The sequence below is a fragment of the Siphateles boraxobius genome, unplaced genomic scaffold, assembly GCF_051911475.1.
Source record: "Siphateles boraxobius isolate OS27281-9 unplaced genomic scaffold, OSU_SipBor_1 24, whole genome shotgun sequence".
Classification (NCBI taxonomy): Eukaryota; Metazoa; Chordata; class Actinopteri; order Cypriniformes; family Leuciscidae; genus Siphateles; species Siphateles boraxobius.
In genome coordinates this window covers 768,778-787,990 of record NW_027508855.1, presented here as the reverse complement: position 1 = coordinate 787,990, position 19,213 = coordinate 768,778, and the positions used below count along the sequence as shown (strand labels likewise).

General features: G+C 44.1%; 1 protein-coding gene across 1 annotated transcript; it reads left to right on the top strand.

Moving 5' to 3' along the window:
- The first annotated feature begins 496 nt into the window (after positions 1-496).
- Positions 497-15,577, top strand: c9 (complement component 9). Its single transcript, XM_077240625.1, has 11 exons — positions 497-629; positions 785-893; positions 1,025-1,175; positions 1,281-1,431; positions 3,998-4,136; positions 13,169-13,582; positions 13,855-14,095; positions 14,325-14,459; positions 14,753-14,928; positions 15,019-15,247; positions 15,346-15,577. The coding sequence occupies exons 1-11, from the start codon at positions 553-555 to the stop codon at positions 15,501-15,503; spliced, it is 1,980 nt and encodes a 659-aa protein (XP_077096740.1). The 5' UTR covers positions 497-552; the 3' UTR covers positions 15,504-15,577.
- Positions 15,578-19,213: the final 3,636 nt, after the last annotated feature.

Sequence of the window (19,213 nt, the reverse complement as noted above, 5' to 3'; positions counted from 1 at the left end):
TCAGCATGTTTGTGAAATCAAGGCTCTTGTGGTCAGAAAAACTTAGTTTAAACTAAAGTGAGAAAACAGGAATCACTTAACTAGTTTTATGTTTTATAGAATTTGTTGTATTTTCTAAAATAAATACAATATGAAATATATAAAATAAATAAATGAAATAGAATGTACTCAAGGACTGGGTAACATAAAATATTTTATTTGGAAATATATAGAAAAAATACTCTTATTGTTGTTTAATATTATATAGAATGCTAAAGCATTTAAAAGAAGAAATATTCTGTAAGAAAATATTCTGTGACGTAAAAAAATTCAGGTAAAAAGCAACTAAATACATTAGTCCGATAGTTTAACATTAGACAGTTGCAGTAAATGCTGTGGCGTCACATGATTTAAGATATCTGAGAAAGCACAGTGATATACACAAACCTTTGGAGACACACATTTCCAAACCTCTTCAACTCTAAAAAGCTTAATTATTAACATTAAATCCATGCTTAAATACAAGAGTACAAAGTTTCAACACACAATCAAAGGACTGTCCAAAGCTTCACCATGAAGGCTTTAGCTGCTTTATGTGTAACAATATGCCTTTTTTATCAGGCTAATGGAAAGAGCATAACGGACTACATGTAAGTATGCACAATTTCATCAAAATTGGAGTGTATGTGGGAAAGTTTGTACCTTTCTGTTTATTTTATAGTGTAAAACCAAAGATATGCACTAGAATGGAGTTGGAATTGTAAGTTATTATTATAATGGCGATCATTATTTGTCTTTCTCAAAGGCGAGGGCCCAGGCGGGAGGTGCGGGAAATTAATGATCCTGCATCAATCGACTGCAAAATGAGTGCCTGGTCCGCGTGGACATCCTGTGACCCGTGCACTAATACCACGGTACTGGATTATCTCTTCTACTCTGTCACTTTCTCTATAAATAATGTTGTTTAAATCGTCATATGAAATCATTCTGACTTAATAATGTTTTGAAGAAATGTGTAGCCTTCACATGTGTTTGTGTAACACAGACTCGCTCTAGGGGCATTGAGGTCTTTGGGCAGTTTAAAGGCTCTAGGTGCATATACCCAATTGGAGAGCGGAGACCCTGTAAACCTTCAACCAAATGTCAGATGGACCCTCCACCCGTCTGCAAAAGCTCTCAATGGCAGTGCGCTTCAGGTCAGTATTTTTTTGTCGGTATTTTGTTTTTTGGCCGGTAGGTGTTTAGTTGTAGGGTAAATTGCCAAGCAATATTCAGCACTGAGTATATTACTTTACCCTCAGGAATATGTATAAACAAAAATCTCAAGTGTAATGGGGATAACGACTGTGGAGAGACAGATACGTCTGATGAAGACGAGTGTGACGTCATCAGGACACCTTGCGGCAAGACAGCTGTATTTGAGTCTGACATAGCCATCCAAGCTGGATATGGGTCAGAGCCTTTTGTAACTTACACAAATGTTAATAATGTACACACCTATTCAAAAGTCAGTCACATTTTATTTTAAAAGAATTTAATACTTTTATTCAGCAAGAATGCATTACATTGATCAAAATGACCGTAAAGACATTTGTAATGTTACAAAAGATTTATATTTCAAACAAATGCTGTACTTTATCATTTTCATCAAAGCATCCTAAAAAAAAAAAGAATAATAGAAAATGTTTCTTGAGCACCAACTCAGCATATTAGAATGATTTCTGAAAGATCATGTGACGCATCTGGAGTCTTCTTAAAATTCAGCTTTACCATCACAGAAATATGTATGTACTATATCTAGTTCTTTAGTTCAGTCTTAGGGTGCAGGCTGATAGGTACTTTACATTAAATCTTCAAGCAACCACATCATTACTGCATGGCACAAGCTGATTGGCCTCTGTTGATCCTGCAGCCAATGAGATTGCTTGCTCAACAGTTAGTCTTGCCGCACGCTATCATATTCCTTTGAAACCCTCCCATCCCCTAGCTCCACCTGCCTAGATGTACTATGGCAGAGGTGTTTAACCCAACTCCTAGGCACCCACTTTCCTGCAAAGTTTATTTCCAACCTTCTTCAGCACACCTGCATGTAAAAAGCTGAAGAGCTCAGTTTGCTGCTTCAGGGGAACATAATTGTGTGTTAATGTAGGGGCGCCTTTCATTGTGTATCATTTTCACATGTTTTTAAGCCTTGCCAATTTAAACATTCAAGCACAAGAAGACGTGAAAGAGAACTCGCTGTGTGAGAAGTTTTGTATGAGCGCACAGAAAGCTGCGTGTCTCAGACAACATGCAAACAAGAACATGAGTTCTCTTTGGGGTAAAAATCAGTTGCTGGTGTGTGCACACTGCACAATGTATCAGAGACAGGGGGTTTCACACTGCATGACTTTACAAAAGGAGGAATCGCCGACAACTTCTGTCTGGTCTACAAACTATGTTTCACAACCAAACACGCGAGAAGTGAAAAGGAAATAACGCAAGATCATGCGTGCGTGAGATCGGAGTTCTCGCGCGATACTGAAATGGTTATTAAAAATGATAGCCTGCAAGAAGATTGCGATCCAAATTGTCTGTGCGCTGATTTGCAGCGAAAAGGAGAAAAAAAACTTGGCAGTAGATTATGCAGGAGGAAATGGTTGGGGAGACGGGGGAAGCAAGGATTGTATTTCTGCCAGGAGAATTGGGGATAAATAAATAATTTTGCAATGTGCTGCTGGTCAAGCAAATGTTTGTATCACTCTTTGAAATAATTGTAAATATATATATATTAAAATACTGATATTCTGGTCTATAACTCCTCCCCGAACAGCCCGCTGTCCTGTTTCTTGCTCTCTCATTGGCTGTAGGTCATCAGCAATGTAGTTTTCAGTCAGAACACATTCACACAGCAGGACTTTGAATAGCCGACAGGTCCAGATATTTAGAATGCCAAATATCTCACGGCGCCGGCGACTCGTCGGCGATTCTCACAGATCGCGTCTTTGATCATTCACACTGCGTGATTGTCACTTACCTGAACAACGCCCGATTTGCCTTTGATTTCGGGCATTTGACGGCGATCTCAAAAAACCTGTCGCCGAGCGAAAATCGGGCCAAAAATCGTTCAGTGTGAACTCGCAACACAGTCTCATGACAGTGTGTATCTATACCACGAATGTTATTTCTCGTGCCATTTATACGCCAACTCGGCATTAGTAAGCATAGTCATAAGTAAACAAACAGTTGAGAAAGACAACACATGTGAAACAGTATTTTGTATCCTTGCATTGGTCTTAAAATTACAGCAGCATAATAAACTACTGTTAGACCTACCTGTAAAACATGAAAAGCACTGATTATTTAATGATGGGCATCACCACAAAAAAGTAATAAATAAATAATATAGATGTTGTTGTTTTTCACCCATGTAGGCCTATTGTAATTAAAAAGGTGAAATTTCACAATTCTCGATTCCAATTTTGATACCACTGCTAAAACTACTATTATACATTTCGAACATTATTAAAGACAAGTAAACAGTCTTTAATAAAAAAAGAACAAATTATCAAACTACAAGCAATTGCACAAATAAATAAATACAATAGAACTAAGATTCAAATTAAATAATCAGTGCTTTTCATGTTTTTCAGGTAGGTCTAACAGTAGTTTATTATGCTGCTGTAATTTTAAGACCAATGCACGGACACAAAATACTTTTCGGAATAAAAAAAAAAATCGGAATCAAATCGGGACGTCTGTATTGATACACAGCCCTAATTAACATGGTCATATTCATTATGCTAAAAAGTTTTTTTGAGAGTTGTCATGATTGAAATTTCATTTTAGAATATTTTCAGATAGGAAAAATTTTTTTTTAAAATGTCAATTCTGTCATTCTGTAGGCAATTATTTAAAAAAATAATGATTATAAAAAATAATAAAATAACTGACAACACAAATATTGCAATTATTACTACACTTTATAATACACAACTACTGTACATATACTGAAGATGTTTAATTCTTCTCTCAACAGAATAAATATATTGGGATCTGGACCTCGCATGAATCCCTTTAATAACAGATTATATAATGGACAATGTAACCGGATCAGAGATCCATCTACATTGGAATATAACAGACTACCCTGGAATGTTGGAGTTCTCAACTATGAGGTGTGTATGCATGATGTCAACTGTTGTTTTACAAAGGTTTTGAGTATTTATTGAGAGCAAAACTGAAAGAAACAAACTGTAATAAAAATTATCCTAAAAATGACTGCAAGACAAACAATCAGTAAGGGACCGTTCGGTATTTATGGAAAGGGCCACCGGAGGAAAATAGGGGAGGGTCATGTCTTTCTATTCTTTGTTGAGGGGAGGGTCATTCAACTTGTTTTAGTCTAGGGGGAGGGTCACCCAACTTTTGTATTCATGAAAACAGCAAAATTTCAAAGTGGCTTGTTTGTTGAATATTTTTTCTGCTCTATGTAGCTCTCTCGGTCTCGGTTAGCTTTAAAGCACGAGCAAATAATGAACTTTTGTGATTGCAAATAAGTGTAGTGTCCTGTGAGGGTAACTCTACCGCGGCATTAACATGTGATATCAATGTACGTTGAGTGTATTGGGACTGAGGCGCCAGAACTGCAGCTGATAGAATGTGCGCTGTACGATACTACCATATTTTAGTTTCCATTCTTATTGTGTTTCCACAACAATGTTAGTGAGTAAATCTACTGAAATTGCCACCATAACAGTGGAGTGTGATGTGTTAGACGTAGGGCTACCAAATTTTTAAATTACTATTAGAATTATTTTAAGTTAACATAATAAAATACGCAGACCTACACCAAAAAAAAAAAAAAAAAAAGTTGAGAATAAATTCCTTAAAATTGGGAAATTACAGCGTTACAGACGTGATATTTGAGGTCAAAACTTGAAATATAAATTATCAGAAAATGATTTCCATTACACGAGAGTAGATGTTAAAACTTGATGCTGATTTGTACTCGGCTTTCGCCAAGATAAGCACCAACTAAGACATTGCTTTACAGTAACCTATGCTTCTCCGTCCATTTACGCTTCTTTCCATCTGGTGACGTGAATCTCCTTCTGTCTGGTGTTAATAGTGTATTTGCGCGTCAGCACACACAACGGCTGCAACCACAGTGCGGTCCCCCCATAACAACCCTCTGGATTGAGCGGAGTAGGGAACATCTCTAGGGTCTTCAAGTGGGCACCTTCCGTCCTCAGTGTTTCGTCGACTAGCCCACGACACCTCAAGAGGGCTCGACAGTGACTCTGGCGTCCCAGAGTCACCCCCCTCCGTCCCCCACTCAACTCAGCCCAGCTTACTGACCTCTACTTCCCTCTTGCTGCTGAGACCTAACCACAATCTCACAATCTCTCCGCAACCCAACCATACGCGCCAACCCGTTTGACTAAGGCTGTCGAGCCCCACTGGTGCGTTAATATGCAGTTTCAGTGGCAACGGTTCCGTATGGCATACCACCTACCGCAAAACACAATATCTGCCCAACCACCCGTCATTCACGCAATATACACAGGAACGTAATGACTGTAAATACTATATAACCTCTACAAATAAACCAACAGTGCTGCTGAGACCTAACCACAATCTCACAATCTCTCCGCAACCCAACCATACGCGCCAACCCGTTTGACTAAGGCTGTTGAAGCCCCACTGGTGCGTTAATATGCAGTTTCAGTGGCAACGGTTCCGTATGGCATACCACCTACCGCAAATCACAATATCTGCCCAACCACCCGTCATTCACGCAATATACACAGGAACGTAATGACTGTAAATACTATACAACCTATACAAATAAACCAACAGTGCTGCTGAAACCTAACCACAATCTCACAATCTCTCCGCAACCCAACCATACGCGCCAACCCGTTTGACTAAGGCTGTCGAGCCCCACTGGTGCATTAATATGCAGTTTCAGTGGCAACGGTTCCGTATGGCATACCACCTACCGCAAAACACAATATCTGCCCAACATCCCGTCATTCACGCAATATACACAGGAACGTAATGACTGTAAATACTATACAACCTATACAAATAAACCAACACCCTTCAAGTTTTCAAGAATTCTACGAAACTACGAAACCGTAGCATGGCGGCCTGTACTCAGCCAGCTAGAATCTTTCCGTCTCAACCACAGCCAGTTGCTGCTCCTTTCTGCTGCTTCAAATAAGTTCTTTACTGTGCGACGCAACTCTTGACCACTGAATCCGACGTCTCTAAGGAACCGGGTTGTAGAGTGTGCCACAAAACCTCGACAACCCACTTCCACTGGATAAACCTGGACTCTCCATCCTCGCTGTTCTGCTTCAGTGGCCAGATGAGCATACCGCAGTTTCTTCCTCTCATATGCCTCATCTACCGCATCCTCCCATGGCACTGTTAACTCTATCAGTTGAACAATGCGTGCTGATCCAGACCACAAAACAATATCTGGTCGTAGGTTAGTGGTGGCAATCTCAGGTGGAAAAATAAGCCGTTGATCAAGATCAGCCGGCATCTTCCAGTCCCTAGTAGCTTCCAGTTGTCCTGGGCGAGAATTGGTGTTAGCACCTTTTCTTGGTGGTTGCTCGCCTGGGCGGAGGAATATTGTCTTCTGCGTGTAATGTTTTGCTAGAACAGGCGGCAACTTATAGGTCATACTACGCTTGCCTTCCAATGCTAAAGCCAAACATCGCAATACTTGGTCATGGCGCCAAGTAAACCGACCTTGGCTAAGAGCCACCTTACATCCTGTCAAAATGTGCCTTAATGTGGCAGGTGATGAACACAAAGGACAAGAGGGATCCTCTCCTACCCAGAGGTTTAGGTTCTGCGGTGATGGGAGAACATCATATGTTGACCTAATAAGGAAACTGATCCTACTCTCTTCCATTGACCAAAGGTCTTGCCAGCCCATTTTTCGTTGTTCCACACTCTCCCATCTCATCCACTCTCCCTGCTTGGCCTGGGAAATGGCCTTTATACATCTCATCCTCTCCTCCTGCTTTCGCACCTCGTTGACTACCAGCTTCCTCCTTTGTGCTGGGCCTGCCTTGTGCCATTTAGGAGGAGCTAAACTGAGCCCAAAACCCCCCCTTCCATGCTGTACCTGTCCCACGATATCCCCAATTTGAAGGTCAGCCTTTGCCTCTACTACAGATTTCTTTGCTGACCACTTTCTACCAATTTTTACCACAGGGGCTGCCTCCCTTACACATTTGTCGCGTGACTCTGCTAAAGTCATTTCCAGTCTGACCTTGGCACACTTAAACTCCTCGGTTAAAGCAGAGACTGGCAGCTGCAATACCTCTTTACTATAAAGTCCCACTCTGCTGAGGCAGCGTGGAACTCCCAACCATTTCCTGATGTATGAACTTATTAACGCTTCCAGCTTATCCACTGTTGTCAAAGAAACCTCGTACACAGTCAGTGGCCACAGCAACCTTGGCAGTAGACCAAACTGAAAGCACCAGTTTTAGTTTGCCTGGTAGAGCACAGCTGTTTATGCTCTTCAACCCTTCCACTGCTTGTCGTCTAACTTCTCCCACTCGAACTGTGTCCTTTAGATCCCCATCGTACCATCTCCCTAGACTCTTCACTGGCTTCTGAGAAACTGTTGGTATTGCCTCACCATTAATGAAGAATATTTTATCTACTACCTTGCCTTTAACTATTGAGATGCTCCTTGATTTAGAGGGCTTAAATTGCATTCGTGCCCATTCAATATTATCTGTTAACTTCCCCAATAACCGATTAGTGCAGGCTACCGTTGTAGTCATGGTTGTCATGTCATCCATGTATGCTCTGATTGGTGGTAGTCGCATCCCAGAAGCCAAGCGCTCTCCTCCTACTACCCATTTTGAGGCCCTAATGATTACTTCCATTGCCATGGTAAAAGCCAGTGGAGGAATGGTGCATCCTGCCATTATTCCAACCTCTAAGGATTGCCATGTAGTGCTGAATTCTGGAGTTGAGAAACTAAATTGCAAATCTCCAAAATAGGCTTTCACTAAATTTGTTATCGACACCGGTACCCTGAAAAAATCAAATGATGCCCAAAGAAGCTCATGTGGCACTGAACCATATGCATTAGCCAAATCCAGGAATGTCACGTGGAGCTCCTTCCTCTCCTTTTTAGCTGATTGTATTCGTTGCCAGATAACACTGATATGTTCTAAGCATCCTGAGAATCCTGGAATGCCCGCTTTTTGAACTGAAGTGTCAATGAAGCCATTCTTTAATAGGTAGGTTGACAATCTCTGAGCAATAATGCTGAAGAAAATGTTGCCTTCGACGTTTAATAGTGAAATAGGGCGAAACTGACTGATGCTTGTAGCATCTTTTTCTTTGGGTATAAAGACTCCCCCTGCTCGGCGCCATGATCTAGGTACAACCTGCTTTTCCCAAGCCACTTTTATCAATTTCCACAGAATCCTTAGAACTCCTGAAGCACTCCTGTACACTCTGTACGGAACTCCATTAGGCCCTGGAGATGATGAAGCCCTTGCCTTTCTCACAACCTGCTCTATCTCTTTCCACTTAGGTGCACAGACCTCCATTTGGTATTCTGGTGGATTGACAGGTGGGATGTCTGACGGAATGGACATAGGCTCATGCCTTTTTGCATCTGTATGCGTTTCCTCCAAATATCTCTCTAGCTCAACCCTAGATGCTTTTAAAGTGCCATTCTTCTCACTGGTGAATAACTTCTTTATGAATTTGAATGGATCTTTATAGAAATTAGCCCTCGCACGTTCCTTCTTTTTGTAGCGTTTCCGTAGGCGCTCAGCTCTGCGTAATGTTGCAAGCTTATCTTTTATGGCCCTTTGTAAGAGATTGAGTCCCTCCTTCTGACTTTGTTCCGCTCTTTTCCATTGCTTCCTCAGCTTTCTCCTTTCTCTAACTAACCCTTCAATTTTCTGCTGCCGTCTAGACAATCCAGGAGTAGTTTGTACTGTTTCCTTCCTTTTTTCCACACCAAACCTCTCACTTCCATATGCGTAAATGATGCCCCCAAATTTATCCAGCTTCTTTTCAACTGTACCAGTTAATCTTTCCAATGCAAAGCATAGATCTGTGTTTACCGTGTCCCATGCAGTTTTCTCACTAGCTCTTGGCCATCTAACTCCAGGCCTATGCCCGTTGAGGTTCTTTTCTCTCTTATGCTGGTTAGTCTGACCGGGTTCACAAGAATCAATGTGTTCATCACTAACTGTGCAAACCCTCATCTCCTCTATGACAGGGGTGCTGATATCCTGCAAACTGTGGTTTGCTTCCTGTCGCTGGATTTCATTCGACTGACTTGACTGACTCCGTAAGAAGTACTGATCAATGCGAGGCCCTTGTCCCTTCTCCCTCAAGCATTTCATTTTCCCTTGATGAATCTTCAAACCCCTGACCGTTGTCGCCTTGCTCCAGCCACAGACACAAGCTTGGAGTTCAATGGCTTTGCTAACTGCTGAACCTGAACTAGTCTTTTGTGAAGTACTCTCCATACTCATATCCGTTTCCATTCCAAAGTCGTTAACCATGTTGTCCACCATTGAGTCATCTTCCGCCCCTGCTCTCGCAGACTCTAGGGGTATTTTCCTCTTTAATTTTTCAGAAGCCTTGGGCGGGTGTCTCCAGCATCCTGTAAACACAGAGCTGGATACTGCCGACAAGGGTAGCTAACCCTTACCAGCCCCATTGGGGTCTCTTTCCTCCTGTCAGCTGTCTCTCCAGGCTGTCACAAGGTATTTCCCTTGTTGCCAGCAGCACTATTCACCGCAGTAACTGGACGTATCCAGATCTTCATGATTTCCATTACACGAGAGTAGATGTTAAAACTTCATGCTGATTTGTACTCGGCTTTCGCCAAGATAAGCACCAACTAAGACGTAGCTTTACAGTAACCTATGCTTCTCCGTCCAGAAAATGCATTTAATACTGAATCTGTTTATATATCCAAATCCCTTAATGAAGGTGTCAAGACATTAGAAAAATATCAGTCTACACATGTGTTTTATATTTAATATGAGCGAAATACACCTGTGACGTGACACAACAAATCTTTAACTTTTAGGTGGCAAAATATTTTTTAATAATTCTACGAATTAGGCTACACTGCGCAAAACAAAAGTAGGCTAATAACCGGATGAAGAAGGGTCGGCCTCCACAGAACATAAAATATTATTTTTTATTTTATTTTTCGTGTTCACATTTATGAGGAAAAAAACAATGTTGCGGACGTGACAGTTCTCCGTTACGGACATGCTCTGAAAGCGACTTCAGAAAGCACAAAGGCTTTCTTTAAATTAAATTTAGTTTTTTTATTAATTTTATATCTTATTTTTAATTAATGTTTCATCAACCATTTGCCTGGATTTGATCAATATGAAGTAAATATAGTAGAAAATAGATCATCATGACACGGAGTCGCCGGCGCGTGAACTGGTCTCTCGTCTCACAAAATGAACCGAAACTCAGCGTATAATGTACTTGCCTATATAGAATATATTCTATATAATATATAGAGAGCTTGATGTCTACTTTTAAACAGATTATTTAAAAACGAAAAACAGACTGCTCTCTGCTTATGTAATCAGTATGAAATCTGCATTTCTCTCTGACGCGTTACTGTGAAGATCGCGAGTCTGTCATGATTCTGCCCTCTTGCCCTTGATTTTCCCTAGTCGTGAGGCAGGATCATGACAGAATCATGTTTTGTGTGCAAGCACATGGCTTAGTGTTCGGCCATGTGCTTGTGTTGTCTTGTTACGTAACTCCGCCCCCTTGTTACCCTCGTCTTGTCATTATTGTCTAGTCAGTTTCACCTGTCCTTGTCTAGTCAGCTTCATCTGTCTTTGTCATTAGTGTTCCCCTATTTCATCCCCTTGTGTTTGCTGTCCTGGGCCGGTTCATTGTGTCACACTTTGTGAGAGTCTACCCGTAAGTAACTTGTCTTAGAAGAACGTCTTGATCTTGTATTTGCTGTTTGTTTAATAGTCTAGTTTTTGTCAAGTGTTATCTTGTTTAGTTATTCCTCGTTTTTATTGCCTCTGTTTTGCCCCCTCGTGGGTTTTGTTTTCCCTTTTTTTTCTGTTATAATAAACGTTGTGTGTTTAGATACCGTCTGCGCTTGGGTTCATCTCTTATCCTCATAACAGAATGAACCGGCCAAAGAAGAACCCAGCACACCGTTTGTCCTTCTCTGCCAAGCATTGTCTGGACCCCCTTGAAGAAGTCTGGTTGTCTTCCCCCCTCAACAAGAAGAGTGTCACCCTTCCATACTCACCCGAGGGTGAGTGGATCTTGTCAAACTTCTCCCGGCTGTATGACCACTTCTCCCGGGAGGAGTCTGGGGCGGCATCCTCGAGGGCTTCACCTTCTGCCTGTCATCCCGGAGGGTCGTATGATAGGCGTTGCGGCGCTTGGGGACCAGGCTGGTTCCCCCACGACTCCAGAGGCGTCTTCCACACCCACTGACCTCCATTGTAAACGAGGGAGACGGGTTTCGTGGGATTCCCCTTCGGAATCATCTTCATCTGAGCTTACCCAACCAGAGATGGTCTTCCCAGTTCCTGTTTTGTCTTCCGCTGAGCCTGTCCAGCTGATCACGAGTCCTGCTGTGACCATTGCTTCCCGACCTAGGAGAAAGAGGAGGAAGAGGGGAGCCTCCCATCCTTCGTCAAGCACTGTTCCAGAGCCCGCTACTGCAAGCGCTGTTCCAGAGCCCGCTACTGCAAGCGCTGTTCCAGAGCCCGCTACTGCAAGCGCTGTTCCAGAGCCCGCTACTGCAAGCGCTGTTCCAGAGCCCGCTACTGCAAGCGCTGTTCCAGAGCCCGCTACTGCAAGCGCTGTTCCAGAGCCCGCTACTGCAAGCGCTGTTCCAGAGCCCGCTACTGCAAGCGCTGTTCCAGAGCCCGCTACTGCAAGCGCTGTTCCAGAGCCCGCTACTGCAAGCGCTGTTCCAGAGCCCGCTACTGCAAGCGCTGTTCCAGAGCCCGCTACTGCAAGCGCTGTTCCAGAGCCCGCTACTGCAAGCGCTGTTCCAGAGCCCGCTACTGCAAGCGCTGTTCCAGAGCCCGCTACTGCAAGCGCTGTTCCAGAGCCCGCTACTGCAAGCGCTGTTCCAGAGCCCGCTACTGCAAGCGCTGTTCCAGAGCCCGCTACTGCAAGCGCTGTTCCAGAGCCCGCTACTGCAAGCGCTGTTCCAGAGCCCGCTACTGCAAGCGCTGTTCCAGAGCCCGCTACTGCAAGCGCTGTTCCAGAGCCCGCTACTGCAAGCGCTGTTCCAGAGCCCGCTACTGCAAGCGCTGTTCCAGAGCCCGCTACTGCAAGCGCTGTTCCAGAGCCCGCTACTGCAAGCGCTGTTCCAGAGCCCGCTACTGCAAGCGCTGTTCCAGAGCCCGCTACTGCAAGCGCTGTTCCAGAGCCCAGAGTCTAGCAGACTACCTTGCCAAGCTTGTCAAGATTCTCGATGTGACCGTCATGTCTTGTCCCGAGCCCACTCTGTCTGTGAGCTCTATACCCAAGCCTGTCACTGGGAGCATTGCATACCGTCTGCGCTTGGGTTCATCTGCTATCCTCATAACAGAGTCAGCATCGTCAACTTCATCTTGAAGCAGACACACTGACACAGAAAAAACTTGTTTATTAATAAACAATTAAAATCTCTCCTTGCTATATTTGAAATATTCATAATCATTACTTTTGCCGGTTCTTTGTGGCAGCTTTAAGATACTTTATTGGGAGCGCCACCCTTGTTAGATGAACGCGTCCCCACTGCATCAGCACCGAAAATCTAAAAATCTAAAATAAAAAATTGATACGAACCGAATTGTAAGTTTGGTCAATCGTTACAGCCTTAGTAAGATGAGAAAGCAGGAGTTTAGTCGTTTGTCATGGTTGTAAAAAAACAATGGCTATCTGAACATCTTTGCCAAGCGCAAAGATGTCATGACTTTTTACAGGGGAGGGTCATGCCTTTTTTCACAATCATTTTGGAGGGTCATAGAAAAATTTATTACTGGCGAGGGGAGGGTCAAGTCTTTTTTGACTACAGATCTCAAGATCTCCTTCGGTGGCCCCTTAAATAAATAACAAACAGTCCCTAAAAGCACTTAAATTCTGACAGACATGCATCTTAAAAATGCTATTTTTAGTCTTGACCCTGTCTCTTTATCTTCAGACAAAAGTGGAAGAGAGCAGCTCCAAAGAGATGTACGAGGACATTCACTCTTTATTAAAAGATATAACTAGAGAATCATCCAGTTCTTTTGAAGTGGGCTTTAGCTTTAAGTTTTCACCTACTGAGCCCTCCAGTGCTGGTGCAGGCAGTGATGCTGGCAGTGCTGGAGAGGGTGGAGATGTTGCCAGCCCTGGTGAGGCTGGTGAAGCTGCTAGTCCCAGTGAGGATGGTGAAGCAGAAGGTCCTGGTGTGGGCGGTCATGTTGAAGGTCCTGGTGATGGCGGTGAAGCCGAAGGTCCTGGTGACGGCGGTAATGCTGGTCCTGGCATGGGTTTTAGTGTATCGGCAGGAATTGACAATAAGAAAGAAAAAACATATATCATCAAACAGCTGTCAGAAATCACAACGACCAAGGTGAGTGAATTCAGGTTTATTCGTTTTATTGATTTTTTGAGCAACTAGTTCTTACCCATTTGAACTATATTTATTGTAATTCACATCTTCAGGCTCATAAACCACCATGTTCATGGAACATACTGAAAATCAAAACTGAACAAAAACAAACAAAAAATATTCACAATAAATAGACATTGTTTAAGTACAGTATGAAAAGAAATAATAAAGACTACCTTCTCAAATCTGCAAAATCTGTGTTGCTTCTACTACTAGCATGTGTTTTCTTTCAGAGAAAGACCTTCATGAGAGTAAAAGGCAGAGTGGAGCTGGCCACCTACAGGATGAGACAGAGAGGGCTGGAGGTATCCTCAACTTTCTTGGATGATGTGGATGCCCTGCCACTTACATATGAGAAGGGACAGTATTTTGCCTTCTTGGAGGACTATGGAACACACTTCACCAAGAACGGAAAGTCCGGTGGAGAATATGAGCTTGTTTACATAATGAATGAGGATATCCTCAAACTAAAAAGTGAGTTTAAAATCACATTTAAATTTTTTTGTAAAGCCTGGAGACCTTGGGGCAACATCACAACATGTTACTGCAATTCAAAAAGATATTCAAAGATACTGTAGATGAAATTTAAATGACACTCATTAATGTAAATGCGTTAATGGGAAGGATACTTTTTCAGTCTGAAAGCCTCATTAAAGGATTATGACTTGACTTTATTTGATGGTTCAACATTATCTAACTACAGATGTCACTGAATCCACGGTCAAGGACTGTGTCAAGCTTGGAATTAGAGCCAATTTACAGCTTCCCCAATTAGGAGAGGCAGGAGGACAAATTAAACCAGTAGACAAGTGTGTTACTCTAACAGAGAAACCCACAGGTGTGTATGTGTGTTTACGTTCGTTTTAATAGTAAGATATTAAAGGAATAGTTCACTCAAAAAGAAACACGAAAAATAATACATTTTGTCCATACAATAAAAGTCAGTTGTGTCGAGAGTTGTTTTGTACAACCAAAAACAGTTCTTCAAAATATCTTCTTTACGTGGAGGACAGGACATGAGGGTGAACAAATTATGACATAATTTTCATTTTTGGGTGAACTTTCCCTTTAAATCCAACAGACACATGCCTTCTGATAAAAACATAATTTGCTTATAACCTTGTTCCCCAGCTGACAAGAACCAGAGGGGGGTTATTGATAAGGTGCTGATCGTAGTGAGAGGGGGCAGTCCAGCCTCAGCAGTAGCCATGAAGTCTCAACTCACTAAAGATGGCATTCTAGACTATAGTCAATATGTGGAATGGGCAAAGACCGTCTCTGCTCTACCTGCTCTCATTCACAGTGACGTGAGACACTTCACCTTCACTTTACAGTTTCCAGTACATGCGTGGTAACTGCTGTAATTTGAACACTATTTGTTTTCATTGTTCCGGCAGCCTGAACCCATCTACAATGCGATCCCTTTGGACTTTCCTGATGCTCAGCCGAGGCGGGACAATCTCAGAAGAGCCCTCGATGACTACATGGCCGAGTACAGCGTTTGTAAGTGCCAGCCGTGCCAGAATGGTGGCACTGTGATCCAGATAGACGGGGAGTGTAAATGCATGTGCTCACAAGGGACTGAAGGTGTCGCGTGTCAGATCGTTGACATGGGAATGGGGAAAGGTGCGTGTTTCTGTGTGCAACAGCCTGTAAAACTTCCATACCCTTCATTTCTGTTCCTTTGAGTAGAGCATTCCGTTTGTCTGTAGGAAAGACATTAGGAAAGTCCTTTGAACAGCTGGGGAACTGGGGCTGCTGGTCTTCCTGGTCCCGCTGCTCTGGAGGGCGTCGCAAACGGACCCGCACCTGCAATACTCGAGGTGTAACGTCACCAACCGGAATCTGCAGAGGAGATACAACCAGTGAAGACTACTGCTAAGAACCACGGTGTCACAAATAATCACAGAATATTAAAAATACTGTGTACAATTTAATAAAATAAACTGGTTCGAATCGATTACATGATTAATGATTAAACGTAGGTGGCATGATGGCATTGTGTGTTTATTGACAACAGAACAGCGTGTAGTGAGAACGTGGGTACAAACAAAATAATGGCGACCGGTGTAGATTATTATTGTGTGTCAGTCTGCGTCTGCCCCGACCCGATTCTGAAGCAGCTGAAGGACACTACTTTGGCTAATGTACATAGCGAAAACACTGGTTAATCCTCTGTTTTGCCGATTTTTGTCGCCTTTTGTAGGGATAGTAAGGGCGGGGGACGGATCGGGTCACTATGAATCTGGGGGGGGGGGGGTCATGTTCCCCCCCTGTCCCTAGTGCCATCTGCGCCCCTGGGTTCGATTACATGTACTTTTGATATTACCAGAGCTGTCTAAGGAGAGCCTGTTCACTCCCTATTAAGCCCTATTGTACCGAATTTTGGTTGTAGTTCCACCAGAGTTCCTTTGGGGGTGGGGGGGAGCTAGACGGCTAAATTTGGCTCTTTCGATTGCCGATGAGAAATCTCAAATTTGATTGTAGGTTTTGCAAGTTCAACATGGGTTATAGGTCGAGCCGTGGGGTCACCATCTTAAACCGGTCACCCGCTCTGCTCAGTGTAATCTGTTTGGCAGGTGCAATGAGCTGCAAGCGCATTTAATTAATCATATCTCACTGAATACCGAACTGATTTTCACGCGGGTTTTTTTGCTGCAAAGGTCATACACGTAGCTACGATACAGGACACAAAATACAACCAATAGTACGGTAATCTTAAATCTTACTCGTGAAAAGCAATCCCCGAGCGATGGTTCGTCGATTTGAGCAGGAATATGCTGCACAGTGCTCTGGCATCTACTGATGCTATGCAACGCAAATAGGAGTATGACCGGTTTAAGATGGCGGCCGCATTTCTTGCGCCACAGCGGCCAATAGGGCATCTAAGCTGTGTCCGAAACCGCTCCCTATCCACTAAATAGTGCACTATATCGGGTGTCGGCCATTTTGTACTGATGTCCGAATTCTGAGTGAACGACATCATTCCCTACATTCATTCACTACTTTTCAGGGCTCTACAGTGCAACCATTTTGCTCGCATATGCCCCTAAAAATCGATCCGTGCGAACCGGAAAAATGATTTACGAGCACAATGTGCGAGTAACTACAACTTACCATAATCGAAAACGAGAAGATAACTAAATAAAAACTAGTTTTGAATGACAAAAACTATGACGAAAATCTATTGACATTTTCGTCAACGAATGAAAACTAGACAAAAATGTTAGATAGTGACGATTTGGGAAGCGATCCAGTCAGAACTGATGTCCTGCGTTTGTAGATGCGCATATTTGTCATGTAGTATTAGGGACGTGCTGCTGATCTACCAGCGGCACACGGGTTCACATGCGCTGCATGTCTCATGAAATATTAAAAAATGTAAACGTTTGGGAGAATGAGTAGAGCAGTCATATAGATCTGAATGAGAGTGACGACGACGCATAGTTTTCTGTGCGCACACACTCGACTCGAAGCGTGCAGCCACACACACACAACGCGCGAGGACTGCATTTAGCTCTCTTTCGTTTCTGAATGGACAAATACACAACATTATGTCGAAATGTCCGTTTTGGAGAGTATTCTATTTTCGAATACTATTTAGGACGGATTGTATGCGAATTGGGACGCAGCAGTAAACTGTGTCAGTTAAGTCTTAAAGGGGCCATATCAGACTTTTAAATCATTCCTTTTTACATATAAATCATACATTTGTGGTCTATATAAAGCAGAACTGCAATGCTTGGGTCTGAATTCCTCATTATTATAGCTCCACAGGCCCCTTTTCTACCCCTTTTCTTATGTGCGTCTGAGAGCAACTCGTTTTGGTGCGGTCTCTTTAAATGCAAATGAGACACTTCATACCCCGCCCCCTCTCCAGGCTGCAGAGGTGACACTCGGTTCAACTCCACCCTGTTCGGCCATTTTTGTAGTTTGATAGCAGAGATATGATTATCTAGCGGCACAGAAACTTTTTATTCACATGTTATTAACAAAATGTCAACAACGGAAGACTTGTCCATCAAGCCTTACATGTTCGAGCCAGAGTCGGACCCGGAGCGAAATGGAAATGAAGACGACGAATCTGCACTTTTGACATGAGGTAACATAGAGTTTTCAAAGAAAGCAACTGAGCACATCTGGGGTTCCCTTATCGAGTCGGTCTCTCGACATTACGTATGGGGAAATCCGTTTTCCTCGAATCATGAAGTCTGATAGAATAACTCTTTTGCTTGCAAATAGCGAATGGTAGTCCCGCCATCACCTGATTGGCTGACACTGCTCAATATAGGTGACGGCGGGCGCCAAAAACCTCAGAATCTTTTTTCTTCACTCGAGTCTGTTTCACCGTTGGATTTACGCATTCAGAGCGGAGTAAAATTAGGAGTTTTTATCCCCTCTCGCGTTCCGGTGGATTCTACTATGTCTCTTTGTCGCCTCGAATTCCCGGATGCACACAAACTTTGTGTGCTGTGCCTGGGTCGGGACCACGCTGAGGCGGCACTTGAGGGATCGGGATGTCCCGCCTGTGAGGAGCTTCCCATCAAGATCCTTCGTGCAAGGCTGGCCGTTACACGTAACGACGACCTTGTGTCTCCTGCCTCTCCCCAGTCTGCCGCCGTCGAGCCGCGGACCGGGAGACAGCAGAGATTTCCATCCGCGGGTTCTGTTGAGGCGCTGTCGTCGGCCCAAGGCCCACGCCATCCTTGGGTCCGAGTCTCCGTCTGAAGGCGCCCCCGCCTCTTTGGATGCGGAGCTAATGGCCATTCTCTCAGAGGCGGTGGCAGATATGGAGCTGGAGTGGACGGCTCCCAAGGAGCTGCCGTCGAAAAGATGGATGGACGGTTCCTTCCTCGGCGCGGGCCGTCAAGCTGAAGCCCCGCGGAGACCCGCCCCCTTTTTCTCTGAGGTCCACGAGGAGCTCACCAGATCATGGCGCTCCCCTTACTCAGCCCGAGCCCATGCACAAGCTACCCAGCTGCTGACTACAGTGGAAGGAGCTGAGAAATTAGGGTACGCTCGGTTGCCTCCCGTCGAGGATGCCATCGCGGCTCATCTGGCGTCTTCTCCTGGCTGGAAGACCGCCCAACTGCCTTCCAGACCATGTCGCGCTACTGCCCACATGGCTGAGAAGGCTTACACTTCTGCGGGACATGCAGCATCTGCCCTCCATACGATGGCAATCCTGCAGGTTTTCCAGACGCGACTCCTAGGGTCCCTGGATGAGGGAAGCCCGGACCCTGAGTTGCTCAGGAAACTGCGCACGGCGGCAGATCTCGCTCTGGCGGCGTCTAAGAAGGTCGCTCAGGGAATCGGACGCAATATGGGCAGTCTTGTGGCCCTGCATCGCCATCTGTGGCTAACGCTGTCGGGGATGCGCGATACTGACAAAAGGCAGTTCCTGGACGCTCCGGTAAGCCCCACGGGCCTTTTCGGTGTTGCGGTGGAGTCGTTATCCGACAAGTACGCAGAGACCGTCAAGCAGTCTAGAATGATGCCGCATCTGCTGCCGAAACGGTCTCAAGCCCCCCCAGCGGCGAGATCCAGATCTTCCTCTGCACAGTGCCCAGCGGGACCTACCAGACGCGCGCC